At 42.9% G+C, this 19,005-nt stretch overlaps 1 protein-coding gene across 3 annotated transcripts in view; it reads left to right on the top strand.

Moving 5' to 3' along the window:
- Window positions 1-19,005, top strand: part of FRY (FRY microtubule binding protein) — a 422,350-nt gene that overhangs the window by 90,298 nt on the left and 313,047 nt on the right. The window contains exon 1 of one of the 3 annotated variants that reach the window (XM_069758996.1): window positions 4,722-4,945. The exons of 1 other annotated variant lie outside the window; for it this stretch is intronic. In XM_069758996.1, coding sequence (XP_069615097.1) covers window positions 4,747-4,945 — 199 coding nt within the window. In that variant the 5' untranslated portion in view covers window positions 4,722-4,746. Of the gene's footprint in view, window positions 1-4,721; window positions 4,946-19,005 lie in introns of those variants that run through there. One more of the 3 variants, XM_069758997.1, reaches the window with a different exon arrangement.

Genomic DNA, 19,005 nt, shown 5'->3' with positions numbered 1-19,005 from the left:
GTCCTCCATAGTACACGCCTGCGCAAGGCAAGATTGCCTTGTGCAGGCATGTACTACGTAGGACAGAGAATGAACTTCAATCCAATATTGCAGCCAGCATGCAGCCAGCGGGTAAGGAAAGGGTGAATCAAACACCCAAAAACCCCGCCTCCGTGGCTGAAGATTGTTCCCTCCAAATTCAGGTGACATTGTCTCTTTAAAAGACTTTGTAATAATGTGTGTGTGTTTTTACCATTTCATACTATTGGATTAATAATGGACAGGTGTCATAATTGACACCTCTCCATTATTAATCTGGCTTAATGTCATCTTACAATAGCAAGGTGACATTAACCCTTCATTACCCCATATCCCACTGCTACACGGGAATGGGAAGAGAGTGGCCAAGTGCCAGAATAGGCGCATCTTCCAGATGTGCCTTTTCTGGGGTGGCTGGGGGCAGATGTTTTTAGCCAGGGGGGGCCAATAACCGTGGACCCTCTCCAGGCTATTAATATCTGCCCTCAGTCACTGGCTTTACTACTCTGGCGGAGAAAATTGCGCGGGAGCCCACGCCAATTTTTTCCGCCATTTAACCCTTTAATTTAATAGCTAGAACGGCCAAATTTTGCACATACACACTACTAACATTAGTAGTGTGGAATATGCAAAAAAAAGGTGATATGAGATGGTTTACTGTATGTAAACCATGTCTCATATCATGTCGGGTTTTAGGAAGGAGATAGCAAAAGCCGACAATGGAATTACCAGCTTTAAAGCTATCTAGCGCTGTATGAAGTAATAATATATATACATATATGTGTCTACTGACTTATACAGTTAGGTCCATATATATTTGGACAGAGACAACATTTTTCTAATTTTGGTTACAGACATTACCACTATGAATTTAAAACAAAACAATTCAGATGCAGTTGAAGTTCAGACTTTCAGCTTTCATTTGAGGGTATCCACATTAAAATTGAATGAAGGGTTTAGGAGTTTCAGCTCCTTAACATGTGCCACCCTGTTTTTAAAGGGATCAAAAGTAATTGGACAATTGACTCCAAGGCTATTTCATGGACAGGTGTAGGCAATCCCTTCGTTATGTCATTCTCAATTAAGCAGATAAAAGGCCTGGAGTTGATTTGAGGTGTGGTGCTTGCATTTGGAAGGTTTTGCTGTGAAGTAAACATGCGGTTAAAGGAGCTCTCCATGCAGGTGAAACAAGCCATCCTTAAGCTGCGAAAACAGAAAAAACCCATCCGAGAAATTGCTACAATATTAGGAGTGGCAAAATCTACAGTTTGGTACATCCTGAGAAAGAAAGAAAGCACTGGTGAACTCATCAATGCAAAAAGACCTGGGCCCCCACGGAAGACAAAAGTGGTGGATGATCGCAGAATAATCTCCATGGTGAAGAGAAACCCCTTCACAACAGCCAACCAAGTGAACAACACTCTCCAGGAGGTCGGCGTATCAATATCCAGATCAACCATAAAGAGAAGACTGTATGAAAGTAAATACAGAGGGTTCACTGCACGGTGCAAGCCACTCATAAGCATCAAGAATAAAAAGGCTAGACTGGACTTTGCAAAAAAACATCTAAAAAAGCCAGCACAGTTCTGGAAGAACATTCTTTGGACAAATGAAACAAAGATCAACCTCTACCAGAATGATGGAAAGAGAAAAGTATGGTGAAGTCTTGGTACAGCTCATGATCCAAAGCATACCACATCATCTGTAAAACACGGTGGAGGAAGTGTGATGGCTTGGGCATGTATGGCTGCCAGTGGCACTGGGTCACTAGTGATTATTGATGATGTGATACAGGACAGAAGCAGCCGAATGAATTCTGAGGTATTCAGAGCCATACTGTGTGCTCAGATCCAGCCAAATGCAGCCAAACTGATTGGCCGTCGTTTCATACTACAGACGGACAATGACCCAAACCATAAAGCCAAAGCAACCCAGGAGTTTATTAAAGCAAAGAAGTGGAATATTCTTGAATAGCCAAGTCAGTCACCTGATCTCAACCCAATTGAGCATGCATTTCACTTGTTAAAGGCTAAACTTCAGACAGAAAGGCCCACAAACAAACAGCAACTGAAAACCACCGCAGTGAAGGCCTGGCAGAGCATCAAAAAGGAGGAAACACAGCGTCTGGTGATGTCCATGAGTTCAAGACTTCAGGCAGTCATTGCCAACAAAGGGTTTTCAACCAAGTACTAAAAATGAACATTTTATTTAAAATTATTGAATCTGTCCAATTACTTTTGTTCCCTATAAAAACAGGGTGGCACATGTTAAGGAGCTGAAACTCCTAAACCCTTCATTCAATTTTAATGTGGATACCCTCAAATGAAAGCTGAAAGTCTGAACTTCAACTGCATCTGAATTGTTTTGTTTAAAATTCATTGTGGTAATGTCTATTATCAAAATTAGAAAAATGTTGTCTCTGTCCAAATATATATGGACCTAACTGTATATATATATATATATATATATAGACAGTATATATGTTTTGTTTTGTTTTTTTTACACATGGATCCCTTGTATAGCCGTATGTTGGTTTTGCAAGCCTGCAAGAAAAACACGCAGTACGGATGCCATACGGATTACATACGGAGGATGCCATGCGCAAAAAACGCTGACACACCCTGCCTACGGAGGAGCTACGGACCACTATTTTGGGGACTTTTCAGCGTATTACGGCCGTAATATACGGACCGTATTGTCTTACGCTGAGTGTGACTCCAGCCTAATATGTGATGTCACAGCCGATAATACGTGATGTCACAGCAGCTCACCTGACTGTAATATGTGATGTCACAGCAGCTCACCTGACTGTAATATGTGATGTCACAGCCAATAATACGTGATGTCACAGCAAATCACCTGACTGTAATATGTGATGTCACAGCAGATCACCTGACTGTAATATGTGATGTCACAGCCGATCATATGTGATGTCACAGCAGATCACCTGACTGTAATATGTGATGTCCCAGCAGATAATATGTGATGTCACAGAAGCTCACCTGACTGTAATCTGTGGTCACAGCCGATAATACGTGATGTCACAGCAAATCACCTGACTGTAATATGTGATGTCACAGCGGCTCACCTGACTACATATGTGATGTCACAGCCGCTAATTCGTGATGTCACAGCAGCTCACTTGACTATATATGTGATGTCACAGCCGCTAATATGTGATGTCACAGCAGCTCACTTGACTGCATATGTGATGTCATAGGCACTAATATGTGATGTCACAGCAGCATGCCTGACTGTAATATGTGATGTCACAGCCCATAATACGTGATGTCACAGCAGCATACCTGGCTGTAATATGTGATGTCACAGCAGCATGCCTGACTGTAATACGTGATGTCACAGCAACTCACCTGACTGTAATATGTGATGTCACAGCCGCTAATATGTGATGTCACAGCAGCATGCCTGACTGTAATATGTGACGTCACAGCTGCTCACCTGACTGAATCTAGTGTGTGGGGTCACAGCTCCTTATCTGAGAGAAAGTTGTAATATCAAAGCAATGATAGAAACAGTTGTGAGGTCAAAATAGCTTACTGAGGACAACCTACTTTTGATGCAGCCAATTTATGGACAAGGATAGCAGTAATATCCATGTCACAACTTGGTTTAGCTGAAGAAAACACATTTGTGATGTCACAGGAGAGAATTATCTTGTGATGTCACATCATCTTATCCAATTGTTAACTCAGTTGACAGAAAGACAGTGATAACGTCACAGCATCTTAGTCAAAGGAAATCCACTTGTGATGTCATAACAGTTCACCGGACTGACACCTATATGTGATGTCATAGCTTCTTACCTGATGGAAACTCACTTGTGATGTCAGAATTGTTTACCAGATGCAAACCCACTTCTGGTATCAAAGCATCTCGACTGATAGAAACACAGCTTTGATGTCACAGCAGTCTGCCAAACTAAAATCCACTTGTGATGTCATAGCGCCTTACCCGATACCAACAGATCTGTGATGTCACGTAACTTAGCTACTTATTACAAATATTGCGAAGATTACTACTTCAGCACAGCTTGGCGCTGATTTTCCTAGACCCCTGAATGGTAATTGTAAGTTTTGGGTAAGATTTGGGTCCTCGCTACATCGAAGCGGAGACATAGTGGCAGTAATGCCTAACTTTTCCAATGTGATTCACATCCTTTTTTATTTTTTTAATTCATAATTTTGGAGAAAGCTGGTTCTGGAAATTATTTCAGAAAAAGTTACCCAAAAAAAGAAAAAAGGCAAAAGTGAATGATGGAATTTTTTTTTTTTATCCTGGTGCAAATTTTATGGTTCCGCAGCCACGTCAGATGTGTATTCCTTCTTTGTGAATGACAGGAGTGATTAACTGAAAAATCTTTGGAGAAAGTCATATGACACTCCATGTAACACCTGGGGAGCAGCCATCCTTTATTTGTGTTTGTACACCCCCATGGAAGATTATCTGCGCCTTTGATGTTGGTGCAAATCTTTGTCTTGATCTAATGGTTGTCATTGTCCTCCCCTCCTCCTGCTTTGAGCCCTTACCTGGTGCAGGGAGGTGCTGCTTAGTAATCCTACACCTGTAGAAGGGCACGCCTATCACTGTGCTAAAACTTCCCAAACAAGTGTATGGACAAGAATGAGGACACAGGCAGCACACCAGAGGAAATGCCCTCATTTCTAATTTATTTGTAACTAATGCTGGCCCATTGATGAACAGGCCACCATGGCCCTGGATGACAGCAGTCTCTATGCCAGAACTAGGGGTAAGCTCTGGTTTAACGCAAGCGACAATGGACTTTCAAGACGGAGCAGCCTTCCTCCAGAGCTGCTCTCGGGGGTCGATTTTAAGGGAAAGATTCCAAAAAACATGAAAGTTATGGATCCTATAAGAAGAACTAAGAAAAGACCTTCCATTATCCCAGGTAGGATGACCAAGCTCCGCATGTCTAAAAGTGTACTTAGTGTCAGATCTATTAAAGGAGATGTCTCCTCGTAGACAATGCCTATCAGCCGGGTATTCCCATCTCACTGTTTAGTCCTGATTATTTCTGACTGTGTGACATCGATCTGGAATTTTGTCATGATTTCAGAAAAATTGTGACCTTTATAAAGGTCTCATTAGAATCTTTGTTTTTTTGCTATTGGGTCAATTTTCATCCACGTCTTGTCGGTTTATAGCATTCCACATGCAAAAACAGTTAGGGAAGTTTTGCAATTGTCTTGGTGAAAAATAGCACTAGGATGCCATGGACAAGTGTCCGTTTTTGTTTGGTTTTTTTTTGCGTCCGCCAAGAAAAAAAAAATGGATGTGTGAACAGTTCCTTAGGCTTTAATGGGTCTGTGAAACATGGATGTCTGAATGAGGCCTAAGGGTATGTGCACACGTATCCCAGAGGACTGCGGATTTTTCCGCAGCGGATTTTGAAAAACCGCAGTTCGGTTTTTACTGCGGATTTATCGCGGTTTCTACTGCGGGTTTACACCTTCAGTTTTCTATTGGAGCAGGTGTAAACCCGCAGCGGAAAGAATTGACATGCTGCAGATTATAAACCGCTGCGTTTCCGCCCGTTTTTTTCCGCAGCATGTGCACAGCGGTTTTTATTTCCCATAAGTTTACATTGTACTGTAAACTCATGGGAAACCGCTACGGATCCGCAGCAAAATCTGCAGCGTGTGCACATAGCCTAAAAGCGCAGGTGAAATCTGCACAAAAACAGCGATAAATCCGCAGGTAAAAAGCAGGGTGTTTTACCTGCGGATTTTTCTGAATCTGCGCTGGAAAATCCGCACACAAAACCGCAACGTGTGCACATACCATAAGGGTTCATCCACAAGGACTGGCTATGCAGCGGATTCTTTGATTTTTACAGATGGATATGCAGCGGATTCTTTGATTTTTACAGATGGATATGCAGCGGATTATTTGATTTTTTTTTTTTTTAATGGACAGATTTCCCCTATGTAGTTCAGTAGCTGTATAACTTTGCAAAACTTCATCCACAAGCTGTGGAGAAAGGATAAAATGTCCATATGCAATGCAAAGAGTGAAATCTGTAGTAAATTGCGTTTTGTTTTGAGGTTTTTTGGTTGTTAGTTTTTTTTTTTTTGCCGATGTAAACATACCCCAACATGCATCCAATCAGCTCAATATTTCCGTAAGGGAGAGACCCCAGAATGCAAAAATACAATTTCTGGACATGTGCAGTTGAAAAAACGGAATCCGTCGCCGGAATCCATCATTAACGGCTTCTGCAGCGCCCCAGAGTCCTGGTCGTTGCAGTAATGTCGCTCTGCCACTAAGGCCGGCTTCACACTCAGCGTATGAAAATACGGTCCGTATATTACGGCCGTAATACGCTGAAATGTCCCGAAAATAGTGGTCCGTAGCTCCTCCGTAGGCAGGGTGTGTCAGCGTTTTTTGCGCATGGCATCCTCCGTATGTAATCCGTATGGCATCCGTACTGCGTGGTTTTCTCGCAGGCTTGCAAAACCAACATACCGCTATAGAAATGATCCATGTGTCCCAAAAAGAAAAAAAAAAAAAAATATATATATATATATATATATATATATATGTATATATGTATATATATATGTATATATATATATATATATATATATATATATATATATATATGTATATATATATATATATATCAGTGAGACACATATATGTATATATATTAATATTTATTCCAGCGCTATACAGCTTGAAAGCCGGTAATTCAATTACCGGCTTTTTCTTTCTCCTTCCTAAAACCCGACATGATTTGAGACATGGTTTACATACAGTAAACCATGTCTTCTCTCCATTTTTTTTGCAGATTCCACACTACTAATGTCAGTAGAGTGTATCTGCAAAATTTGCCCGTTCTAGCTCTTAAAATAAAGGGTTAAATGGCGGAAAAAATTGGCGTGGGCTCCCGCGCAATTTTCTCCGCCAGAGTAGTAAAGCCAGTGACTGAGGGCAGATATTAATAGCCTGGAGAGGGTCCATGGTTATTGGCCCCCCCCCTGGCTAAAAATATCTGCCCCCAGCCACCCCAGAAAAGGCACATCTGGAAGATGCGCCTATTCTGGCACTTGGCCACTCTCTTCCCATTCCCGTGTAGCGGTGGGATATGGGGTAATGAAGGGTTAATGCCACCTTGCTATTGTAAGGTGACAGTAAGCCTAATTAATAATGGAGAGGCGTCAATTATGACACCTATCCATTATTAATCCAATTGTAGTAAAGGGTTAAATAAAACACAAACACATTATTTAAAATTATTTTAATGAAATAAAAACAATGGTTGTTGGAGTATTTTATTCTACGCCCAATCCAGTCACTGAAGACCCTCGTTCTGTGAAAGAAAAAACATAATAAACCAACAATATACTTACCCTCCGCAGATCTGTAACGTCCAACGATGTAAATCCTTCTGAAGGGGTTAAAACATTTTGCAGCAAGGAGTTCCGCTAATGCAGGCTGCTCCTCGCTGCAAAACCCCGGGGAATGAGTCTAAATATAGAACAATGAGCTATATTTAGCTTCATTTGCGGTGAGGCGCCCTCTGCTGGATGTTCATAGATCGTGGGAACTTACCTAGAAAGCTCCCAGGCTTATATAGCTGTATAGCGCTGGAATAAATATTAATATATATACATATATGTGTCTCACTGACATAGAATAGATATATATATATATATATATATATATATATATATATATATATATATATATATATATATATATATATATATATAATGTACACATTCATTCTACCTATTCTAAGCTGTCAGTGTGATTTTACTGTACACCGCACTGAATTGCCGGCTTTTCTCTCTAACAGCGCTGCGTATTTCTCGCAAGTCACACTGCTTGTCCGTGTGTAATCCGTATTTTTCACGCTTCCATAGACTTTCATTGGCGTATTTCTTGCGCAGTACGGTGACAAACGCAGCATGCTGCGATTTTCTACGGCCGTACAAAGCCGTATAATACTGATCAGTAAAATACGGCAGATAGGAGCAGAGGCATAGAGAATAATTGTGCCGTATTTTTTGCGAGTTTTACGGACGTAGTTTCTGCGCTCTTACGTCCGTAAAACTCGCAAGTGTGAAGCCGGCCTAAGGGGAGTGATGTTATGTCTGATTGCACTAAAGGAGTTCACCTGACCAGGTATCACAAGCACACATTACACTTCACACTCTGGCCACTAGGGGGAGCAAAAGGCACTATGTATTAGGCCACTCCTCACACTGGTAAAACTAGGGGTCGGATAGGAAGTTAGCATAGAACGCAGCCTGGGAGAGCTCCAGGGAGAACCTGTCAGGGGTGGGTTCCTGACAGGGGCCTAGCAGAAAGAGTAGAACGTGACGGAACCGCGCCTGCACTACCTTGCGGCGGTATCCTAAGAAAGGACACGAAGAGAAGGATATTGTGGAAAAGTGAGAAACAAGATCAAAGCACAAAGGAGAGCCAGTAGGAGTCGTGCCCCGAGAACGGCAGCATCCTACTGAGGCGCGTAGCCGGTGACCGGAACACCGAGGGAGTAACTGACTTCAAGCATTACTTCGAATCCCGCAGGACAGTTGATTATAGGTCGGCTGTCTACCATACATCACCTAAGAAGACATAGGGGGAAAGCGTGGAGAGGGGCATCTCTAGGGTCCCAGAATAGCTCCGAGCCTTCCCGTCAAACTGGTGCGTCCTATCCAGATAAACTTGGGGGACAGAGAGAGAGAGAGAGAGAAAGTCCTCACAACTTCTGTTCTTGTTCTATCCCGAATGCTCAGCAGGGAAGCACTACAACACACAGGCGCTAGTGGTAGGCACTGATTTCCACCTGCAAAGGGAACTCTGGATGTGCCCATCGGACCGGCCGGTCTCAGACAGCCCAGTTAGCAGTGCTCTGGATTGCGGATCCCGAAGCCTTCAGTAAAAGGTAAAGAGACTGCAACCTTGTGTCCTCGTTATTAACTGCGCCTCACACCATCGCCACCTACACTACTGGGAAGCCCTCGGGATATACTTCACCTGTGGGAAGGTATACCATCTAGCTGCCATAATATCTCCCCCCAGTGGACCCCAAGCAGCGTCGGTCACCCTGACCGAATACCACAGGTGGCGTCACTGAACCTTAGCCGACTTTCATCACCCCTTTTATTGGACGCCCCTTAGCAGGGTCACGGACCGGGTCCAGCCACCGTGACAACCCTAGAACTGAGTCAGAGAGGACCGGTACCAAGTAACCCGCGGCCCTGCGTCAGGGGGCGCTCCACTTCCATTATAGGAAAAGCCGGACAGCGCCGGATTAGGCGCTGTCTGGTTTTTCACCGGACATAAAAAACGTTCATCGGATCCAGCAACAAACGGACAAAACGGAAGGTAATCCAGCGCTAATACAAGTCTATGGGGAAAAAAACGGATCCAGTGGCGTCATTCACCGGATCCGTCGCCGGATTGTGCCTGACGGCAAAAAAGGATGTCTGAAAGTAGCCAAGCCTATTTATTCTTGTACATTTGTGCAAAACTTGTACAAGCAAAGTTGAGTAAATGCTTAAAAAAATATAAAAATAGAAAAAATATGTCCCCCTTAGAAAAAAAAAAAGCACATATGAGGCAATGCAGGCATAAGATATCGTTGACAATGTTGATCTGCTTAGTGATCATGTAAGGCTACCTTGATTTTTGAAGAATTTTATATCGGTGAAGTCCAATTTGTGGCTCTCCAACAAGACTTTAACTCTTAGCTTTGAAACAGCTGGAGGGTCACAGAATGGCTTACACCTCCAATTTACACTTTTTTTTTTTTTTTTGCAATACCACTCACCCATAGCCATTGTTGCCAAATGACGATAATTGCTGCAGCAGTGATTAAAATTAATTTGACCTGTTTAAAAAATCTGCGTTGTCAGATCGACCCTACTGTCTGTAGTAGAGAGTCACTTCAGGTCATCTGCTCCTGTTGTCAAGTAATGATCATATATGCCTTGTCCATAAAGATGGACACTAGTGATGAGCGAACCTGCTCGAGTAAGGTGTTATCTGAGCATGCTCGTGTGTCTTCGGCGTGCTCGTAAAATGTGTTAGAGTCCCCGTGACTGCTCAACAGCTGCAACACATGTAGGGATAGCCTGTTTGTTAGGCAATTCCTTCATGTGTTGCAGTTGTCGAACAGTCGCGAAACATGCAGGTGTGGGGACTCAGACATATTATTCGAGCACGCCAAGACACTTGGTTAGCACCCAAGCATGGCAGATAACGCCTTATTCAAGCATGTTTGCTCATCATTGCTGGACACCTGTACAGTTGGATATAGGTGTATTGCACCTCTATGGACAAGACTTTTTAGGGAAATTTAGAATTTTGAGGTTTTTGTGCCACTTTTTTAGATTTGATGCATGTATCTTATGCTTAATTTACGGTACAGACCAAAAGTCTGGACACACCTTCTCATTTAAAGATTTTTCTGTATTTTCATGACTATGAAAATTTTACATTCACACTGAAGGCATCAAAACTATGAATTAACACATGTGGAATTATATACTTAACAAAATAGTGTGAAACAACTGAAAATATGTCTTATATTCTAGGTTCTTCAAAGTAGCCACCTTTTGCTTTGATGACTGCTTTGCACACTCTTGGCATTTTCTTGATGAGCTTCAAGAGGTAGTCACCGGGAATGGTCTTCCAACAATTCTGAAGGAGTTCCCAGAGATGCTTAGCACTTGATGGCCCTTTTGCCTTCACTCTGCGGTCCAGCTCACCCCAAACCATCTCGATTGGGTTCAGGTCTGGTGACTGTGGAGGCCAGGTCATCTGGCATAGCACCCCATCACTATCCTTCTTGGTCAAATAGCCCTTACAGAGCCTGGAGGTGTTTTTGGGGTCATTGTCCTGTTGAAAAATAAATGATGGTCCAACTAAACACAAACCAGATGGAATAGCATGCCACTGCAAGATGCTGTGGTAGCCATGCTGGTTCAGTATGCCTTCAATTTTGAATAAATCCCCAACAGTGTCACCAGCAAAGCACCCCCACACCATCACACCTCTTCCTCCATGCTTCACGGTGGGAACCAGGCATGTAGAGTCCATCCGTTCACCTTTTCTGCATCGCACAAAGACACGGTGGTTGGAACCAAAGATCTCAAATTTGGACTCATCAGACCAAAGCACAGATTTCCACTGGTCTAATGTCCATTCCTTGTGTTCTTTAGCCCAAACAAGTCTCTTCTGCGTGTTGCCTGTCCTTAGCAGTGGTTTCCTAGCAGCTATTTTACCATGAAGGCCTGCTGCACAAAGTCTCCTCTTAAGGGCTCATACTCACTTGCGAGCAAAACGAACGAGTGCAATCCGATAAAAAATCGTATTGCACTCGGACCAATGTTAGTCAATAAGTGACATCTCATTTGCGATTGAGTTTTTTTTTTTTTTTTTCTCTTAACCGAAATCGGACTGAGAAAAAAATCACAGCATGCTGCGAGTCTCGAATGAGACTCGCCAATGCAAGTCAATGGGTGCGAGAAAAAAAAAATCGCACAGCACTCGCACCATGCGGGTGCTGTCCGATTTCTACGCATCTGTGTTCTTTGAAAAGCCGGTAATTCAGCTCGTTGTACAGTAAAATCACACTGACAGGTTAGAATAGATATATACATATAGAATATATATTTCATACAGCGCTAGATAGCTTAAAAGCCGGTAATTCAATTGCCGGCTTTTGCTATCTCCTTCCCAAACCCAACAGGATATGAGACATGGTTTACATACAGTAAACCATTTCATATCCCTTTTTTTTTTACATAATTTGGGAGCTGTGGCTGATAAAAAAATTTAAAAAAGGGGTTAATTCATGGAAAAAACTGGCTTGGGCTCCCGCGCAATTTTCTCCGCCAGAGTGGGAAAGCCAGTGACTGAGGGCAGCTATTAATAGCCTAGAGAGGGACCATGGTTATTGCCCTTCCCCCCCCCCCTCCCCCCGGCTAGAAACATCTGCCCCCAGCCACCCCAGAAAAGGCGCAAAAGAAAAAAAAAATATCCCATACCTCTCCGCTGCTATAGTCATTTCCCATGATGTAAATCCATCTGAAGGGGTTAAATAATCTTACAACCAGGAGCTCTGCTAATGCAGCTGTGCTCCTGACTGTAAAAACTAGGGAATGAATGGAATGCAGGGGAACGTAGCTACCTAGACTTGAGGTGCTGCGCCCCCTGCTGGCATAACCTCATATGAACTCGAGCGTGGGAATTTTTGAGAATATTTTCTCACGCTCGAGTTCATATGAGGTTATGCCAGCAGGGGGCGCAGCACCGCAAGTCTAGGTAGCTACGTTCCCCTGCTTTTCATTCATTCATTCATTCATTCATTGTAGGATAATAACATGGTGGCTTGTGCTTTGTAATGCTCTGCCGTAGTACAAGCTTTCTGGTTATTTCTGTAGTTTTGAGATGTAATTAAGATTGCGATGACAAATTTGGAATTGCATAAAAGATTTGTACAAGGCTGGAAATCTGCAGTTGTGCTCCGTCATTGATGTATTTTGTGATATTATCAACTGCACATCTTACAACCTGATGAACCAGCAGTACATTGGTACCAACGTGGATTTATGAACAATTTTGGCTTCACTTTAGGTGTCTTATGGCTCCACATAACCTCTGCAGTATCGAGCCGGAATATACTGTAGCTGTGCAAATACCTTAACTGACAGTAAAGGCGGTGACCCAAAAACAATTATTTATTATTCACAGGTTACTTGATAAATGTATGATTGCTGGAGGTCCCCATGGCTGAGACCACCACCGAGCCTGAAAACAGAGACTCAGTCATTTTAATAAATGGTGCCGTAGTCCTTGTGTGCGACCTCCACACCTAAAGACTTTGCAGCGGCTCGCTAATGTTCCAGTCACACTGGGGACTTTAGTACTCCTGTTCTTGTGATTAGTAGGGACCATCAGTATGTATCTGCTTTCCTGTGTTGTTTATGAGATATCCTCTTTAAAGTAATCTACCTTTTTAAATTTTTTTTCTTTTTGCATTGTAATATGATCGGAGAAATGTAGTGTGGTCTTTCACAGTGGCTTAATTAGAGTTCAATAGGCCCCGGTTCAGAATTTGGACCTGGGCCCCACCTGCATGTTCATCAGATGTATGGGCTCTTGCAGCATTTTATATCCCATAATGACATGCGTGTTCGCCCCCCATATAATGTCACCCATCCTGGCTGTTTCCTGTATTAATTTCCCCATCATGGCACCCATCTTGTAATAATGTGCCCCTTCCTGTTATAATATCCTCTGTCCTGGGGCTCTTCCTGATGTAATATCACCCATCCTGAGCCCCTTCCATTAATAGTCCAGTAATGTACCCTGTCCTGGACCCCTCCTTGTAAAAATGTGCCCCATCCTGGCATAATATCCACATCCTGGGCTCATTCTTCAAATAGTCAAAGAGGTAGGTCCCCGTTGGCTTCTCCCCACCCTGCTTCACAAAACTATAACACACTCATAGAGAAGCTGGTAGACAAACAGGGGGACTGGACTCTTAAACTAGTTGCACAGTCTGACCGGCAATAGTAGTTTCTAATGGTCCTTTTAACAATAATTTTTGTACTTTGGCCACAGACCATGATGTAAGCACTGGTAAAACTGGTTCCTTCAGTTTTTTTTAACAAACATTTCTTCGTGGACATGGCATATGTCCGAGCATGTATCCTGTATACATGGATGACAACAAGGTGTATGTATGTGTGTATATATATATATATATATATATATACATACATACATACATACATACATACATACATACATACATACATACATACATACATACATACATACACACACAGTTAGGCCCATATATATTTGGACAGAGACAACATTTTTCTAATTTTGGTTATAGACATTACCACAATGAATTTTAAACAAAACAATTCAGATGCAGTTGAAGTTCAGACTTTCAGCTTTCATTTGAGGGTATCCACATTAAAAATGGATGAAGGGTTTAGGAGTTTCAGCTCCTTAACATGTGCCACCCTGTTTTTAAAAGGACCAAAAGTAATTGGACAATTGACTCCAAGGCTATTTCATGGACAGGTGTGGGCAATCCCTTCGTTATGTCATTCTCAATTAAGCAGATAAAAGGCCTGGAGTTGATTTGTGGTGTGGTGCTTGGATTTGGAAGGTTTTGCTGTGAAGTAAACATGCGGTCAAAGGAGCTCTCCATGCAGGTGAAACAAGCCATCCTTAAGCTGCAAAAACAGAAAAAACCCATCCGAGAAATTGCTGCAACATTAGGAGTGGCAAAATCTACAGTTTGGTACATCCTGAGAAATAAAGAAAGCACTGGTGAACTTATCAATGCAAAAAGACCTGGGCACCCACGGAAGACAACAGTGATGGATGATCGTAGAATAATCTCCATGGTGAAGAGAAATCCCTTCACAACAGCCAACCAAGTGACCAACACTCTCCAGGAGGTCGGCGTATCAATATCCAAATCTACCATAAAGAGAAAACTGCATGAAAGTAAATACAGAGGGTTCACTGCACGGTGCAAGCCACTCATAAGCATCAAGAATAAAAAGGCTAGACTGGACTTTGCTAAAAAAAAATCTAAAAAAGCCAGCACAGTTCTGGAAGAACATTCTTTGGACAGATGAAACCAAGATCAACCTCTACCAGAATGATGGAAAGAGAAAAGTATGGTGAAGGCGTGGTACAGCTCATGATCCAAAGCATACCACATCATCTGTAAAACACGGCGGAGGCAGTGTGATGGCGTGGGCATGCATGGCTGCCAGTGGAACTGGGTCACTAGTGTTTATGGATGATGTGACACAGGACAGAAGCAGCCGAATTAATTCTGAAGTATTCAGAGACATATTTTGTGCTCAGATCCAGCCAAATGCAGCCAAACTGATTGGTCGTCGTTTCATACTACAGATGGACAATGACCCAAAACATAAAGCCAAAGCAACCCAGAAGTTTATTAAAGCAAAGAAGTGGAATATTCTTGAATGGCCAAGTCAGTCACCTGATCTCAACCCAACTGAGCTTGCATTTCACTTGTTAAAGACTAAACTTCAGACAGAAAGGCCCACAATCAAACAGCAACAGAAAACCACGGCAGTGAAGGCCTGGCAGAGCATCAAAAAGGAGGAAACACAGCGTCTGGTGATATCCATGAGTTCAAGACTTCAGGAAGTCATTGACAACAAAGGGTTTTCAACCAAGTACTAAAAATGAACATTTTATTTAAAATTATTTAATCTGTCCAATTACTTTTGGTCCCTTTAAAAACAGGGTGGCACATGTTAAGGAGCTGAAATTCCTAAACCCTTCATCCAATTTTAATGTGGATGCCCCCAAATGAAAGATGAAAGTCTGAACTTCAACTGCATCTAAATTGTTTTGTTTAAAATTCATTGTGGCAATGTTTATAACCAAAATTAGAAAAATGTTGTCTCTGTCCAAAAATATATGGCCCTAACTGTATATATATATATATTATACACTCGCTGGGAGCGTCACTCTGTCCGAAGCCTTTATAGACTGCGCAAGCGCCGGCGCTGTCTGGGCCTCTAAGAGTGACGCTCCCAGGAGATCGCGGTATGCGTAAACACTGAACGCACACCGCGATCTCCACCGGAGAGTAAGTATATTCGCCTGTCCCCCGTTCCAGCGCTGCGTGCGGCTCCGTCTCCCGGGTCCTCTGCTGTGACGTTCCCAGTTCAGAGGGCGCGATGACGCGCTTAATGCGCGCCAGCGCCGCCCTCTGACTGAACAGTCACAGCAAGAGGAGCCGGAAGATGGCGGCGTGCAGCGCTGGAACGGGACAGACAAGTGAGTATAGCAAGTGCTGGGGGCCTGAGCTAGCGGTGACTCCGGCACCTGACCCCCCACAGCGCGCCGGTGTCCCCGCCTGCTCAGGCCCCCAGCACTCGGCGCCCAGCGACGATAGGTGAGTATGGTATTTTTTATATATATATATATATATATCAGCAGCATACGGGGCATATATAATGGAGCATCTTATGGGGGGCATATAATACAATGGTGGCGCAGGATGGGAGCAGCACATGACAGAACGGGGGCGCAGGATGGCAGCAGCACATGACAGAACGGGCGCAGGATGGTAGCAGCACATGACAGAACGGGGGCGCAGGATGGGAGCAGCACATGACAGAACGGGGGCGCAAGATGGGAGCAGAACATGTCAGAATGGGGGCGCAAGATGGGAGCAGCACATGTCACAATGGGGGCGCAGGATGGGAGCAGCACATGACAGAATGGGGGCGCAGGATGGGTGCAACACATGACAGAATGGGGGCGCAAGATGGGTGCAGAACATGTCAGAATGGGGGCGCAGGATGGGAGCAGCACATGTCACAATGGGAACGCAGGATGGAAGCAGCACATGACAGAATGGGGGCACAAGATGGGTGCAACACATGACAGGATGGGGACGCAGGATGGAGCAGCACATGTCTGGATGTTATTCTGGATTATCATCCAGATGTCTGGATGTTATGTGGATGTTATTCTGGATTATCTCAATGAGAATAACTGTTTAACTCCATATCAGCATGGGTTTATGAGAAATCGCTCCTGTCAAACCAATCTAATCAGTTTTTATGAAGAGGTAAGCTATAGACTGGACCACGGTGAGTCAATGGACGTGGTATATCTCGATTTTTCCAAAGCGTTTGATACCGTGCCGCACAAGAGGTTGGTACACAAAATGAGAATGCTTGGTCTGGGGGAAAATGTGTGTAAATGGGTTAGTAACTGGCTTAGTGATAGAAAGCAGAGGGTGGTTATAAATGGTATAGTCTCTAACTGGGTCGCTGTGACCAGTGGGGTACCGCAGGGGTCAGTATTGGGACCTGTTCTCTTCAACATATTCATTAATGATCTGGTAGAAGGTTTACACAGTAAAATATCGATATTTGCAGATGATACAAAACTATGTAAAGCAGTTAATACAAGAGAAGATAGTATTCTGCTACAGATGGATCTGGATAAGTTGGAAACTTGGGCTGAAAGGTGGCAGATGAGGTTTAACAATGATAAATGTAAGGTTATACACATGGGAAGAAGGAATCAATATCACCATTACACACTGAATGGGAAACCACTGGGTAAATCTGACAGGGAGAAGGACTTGGGGATCCTAGTTAATGATAAACTTACCTGGAGCAGCCAGTGCCAGGCAGCAGCTGCCAAGGCAAACAGGATCATGGGGTGCATTAAAAGAGGTCTGGATACACATGATGAGAGCATTATACTGCCTCTGTACAAATCCCTAGTTAGACCGCACATGGAGTACTGTGTCCAGTTTTGGGCACCGGTGCTCAGGAAGGATATAATGGAACTAGAGAGAGTACAAAGGAGGGCAACAAAATTAATAAAGGGGATGGGAGAACTACAATACCCAGATAGATTAGCTAAATTAGGATTATTTAGTCTAGAAAAAAGACGACTGAGGGGCGATCTAATAACCATGTATAAGTATATAAGGGGACAATACAAATATCTCGCTGAGGATCTGTTTATACCAAGGAAGGTGATGGGCACAAGGGGGCATTCTTTGCGTCTGGAGGAGAGAAGGTTTTTCCACCAACATAGAAGAGGATTCTTTACTGTTAGGGCAGTGAGAATCTGGAATTGCTTGCCTGAGGAGGTGGTGATGGCGAACTCAGTCGAGGGGTTCAAGAGAGGCCTGGATGTCTTCCTGGAGCAGAACAATATTGTATCATACAATTATTAGGTTCTGTAGAAGGACGTAGATCTGGGGATTTATTATGATGGAATATAGGCTGAACTGGATGGACAAATGTCTTTTTTCGGCCTTACTAACTATGTTACTATGTTACTATGTCAGAATGGGGGTGCAGGATGGGTGCAGCACATGACAGGATGGGGACGCAGGATGGAGCAGCACATACCAGGATGGAGACCATATACCAATATAGATGCTAGCCACCCGGGTGTAGAACGGGTTCAATAGTGTATGTATATGTATGTATATATATATGTATGTATATATATATATATATATATATATATATATATATATATATATATATATATATATATATATATATAATATGTGTGTATTTATTTTTTACGGCATATAAAAAAATCTGGCAGAAAATATATTTTTTACGGATGCCTTGGAAAACCATAATAAATAATTGTGATCATCAGTAATACATGTCTACAGCCCATAATTATAAGAGACACCTGGATATTATTCGAGCACACTCGCAAGTCACAACCCTGCTTTGAACAGAGCTTCTACAGTGGCTTGTGAAAGTATTCACCCCCTCGGCTTTTTACCTATTTTGTTACATTACAACCTGTGTTTAAATATTTTTATCATCCAATTTGTGTATGATGCATCAGCACCAGATAGTCTAAATTGAGGAAGTAAGGAAAATATATGCATAAACTAAATTTATGGGATCAAATAGCTAAAAATTGTATATGTATTCTCCCCTTTGCAATTAAGCCCCTAAAAAAATTTATGGTGCAAGCAATAACCTTCAGGCCATGTGCACACGCTGCAGATTCCATTGCGGAATTTTCCGCAGCGGTTTTGATAATTCCGCAGTGCAAAACTGCTGCGGTTTTTATTGCGGATTTATCGTGGTTTTTATTGCGGTTTCCGCTGCAGATTTTCACCTGCAGTTTCCTATTGGAGCAGGTGAAAAACCGCTGCGGAAAATAACATGACATGCTGCGGAAAATAAACCGCTGCGTTTCCGCGCGTTTTTTTCCGCAGCATGTGCGCTGCGGATTTCATTTCCCATAGCTTTACATGGTACTGTAAATGCATGGGAAACAGCTGCGGAGCTGCAGCAAAATCCGCAGCTTGTGCACATACAAGTCACATGCTTAGTGAAAGTAAGTCCACCTGTGTGAAATCTAGGTGTCACATGTCTGTCAGTAGATACTTTACCTTTTCTGAAGAGCCACAGA

Source organism: Ranitomeya imitator, chromosome 3 (genome assembly GCF_032444005.1).
Source record: "Ranitomeya imitator isolate aRanImi1 chromosome 3, aRanImi1.pri, whole genome shotgun sequence".
Lineage (NCBI taxonomy): Eukaryota > Metazoa > Chordata > Amphibia > Anura > Dendrobatidae > Ranitomeya > Ranitomeya imitator.
The sequence above is the reverse complement of the archived record's forward strand: the minus strand, read 5'-3'. Positions and strand labels throughout refer to the sequence as shown.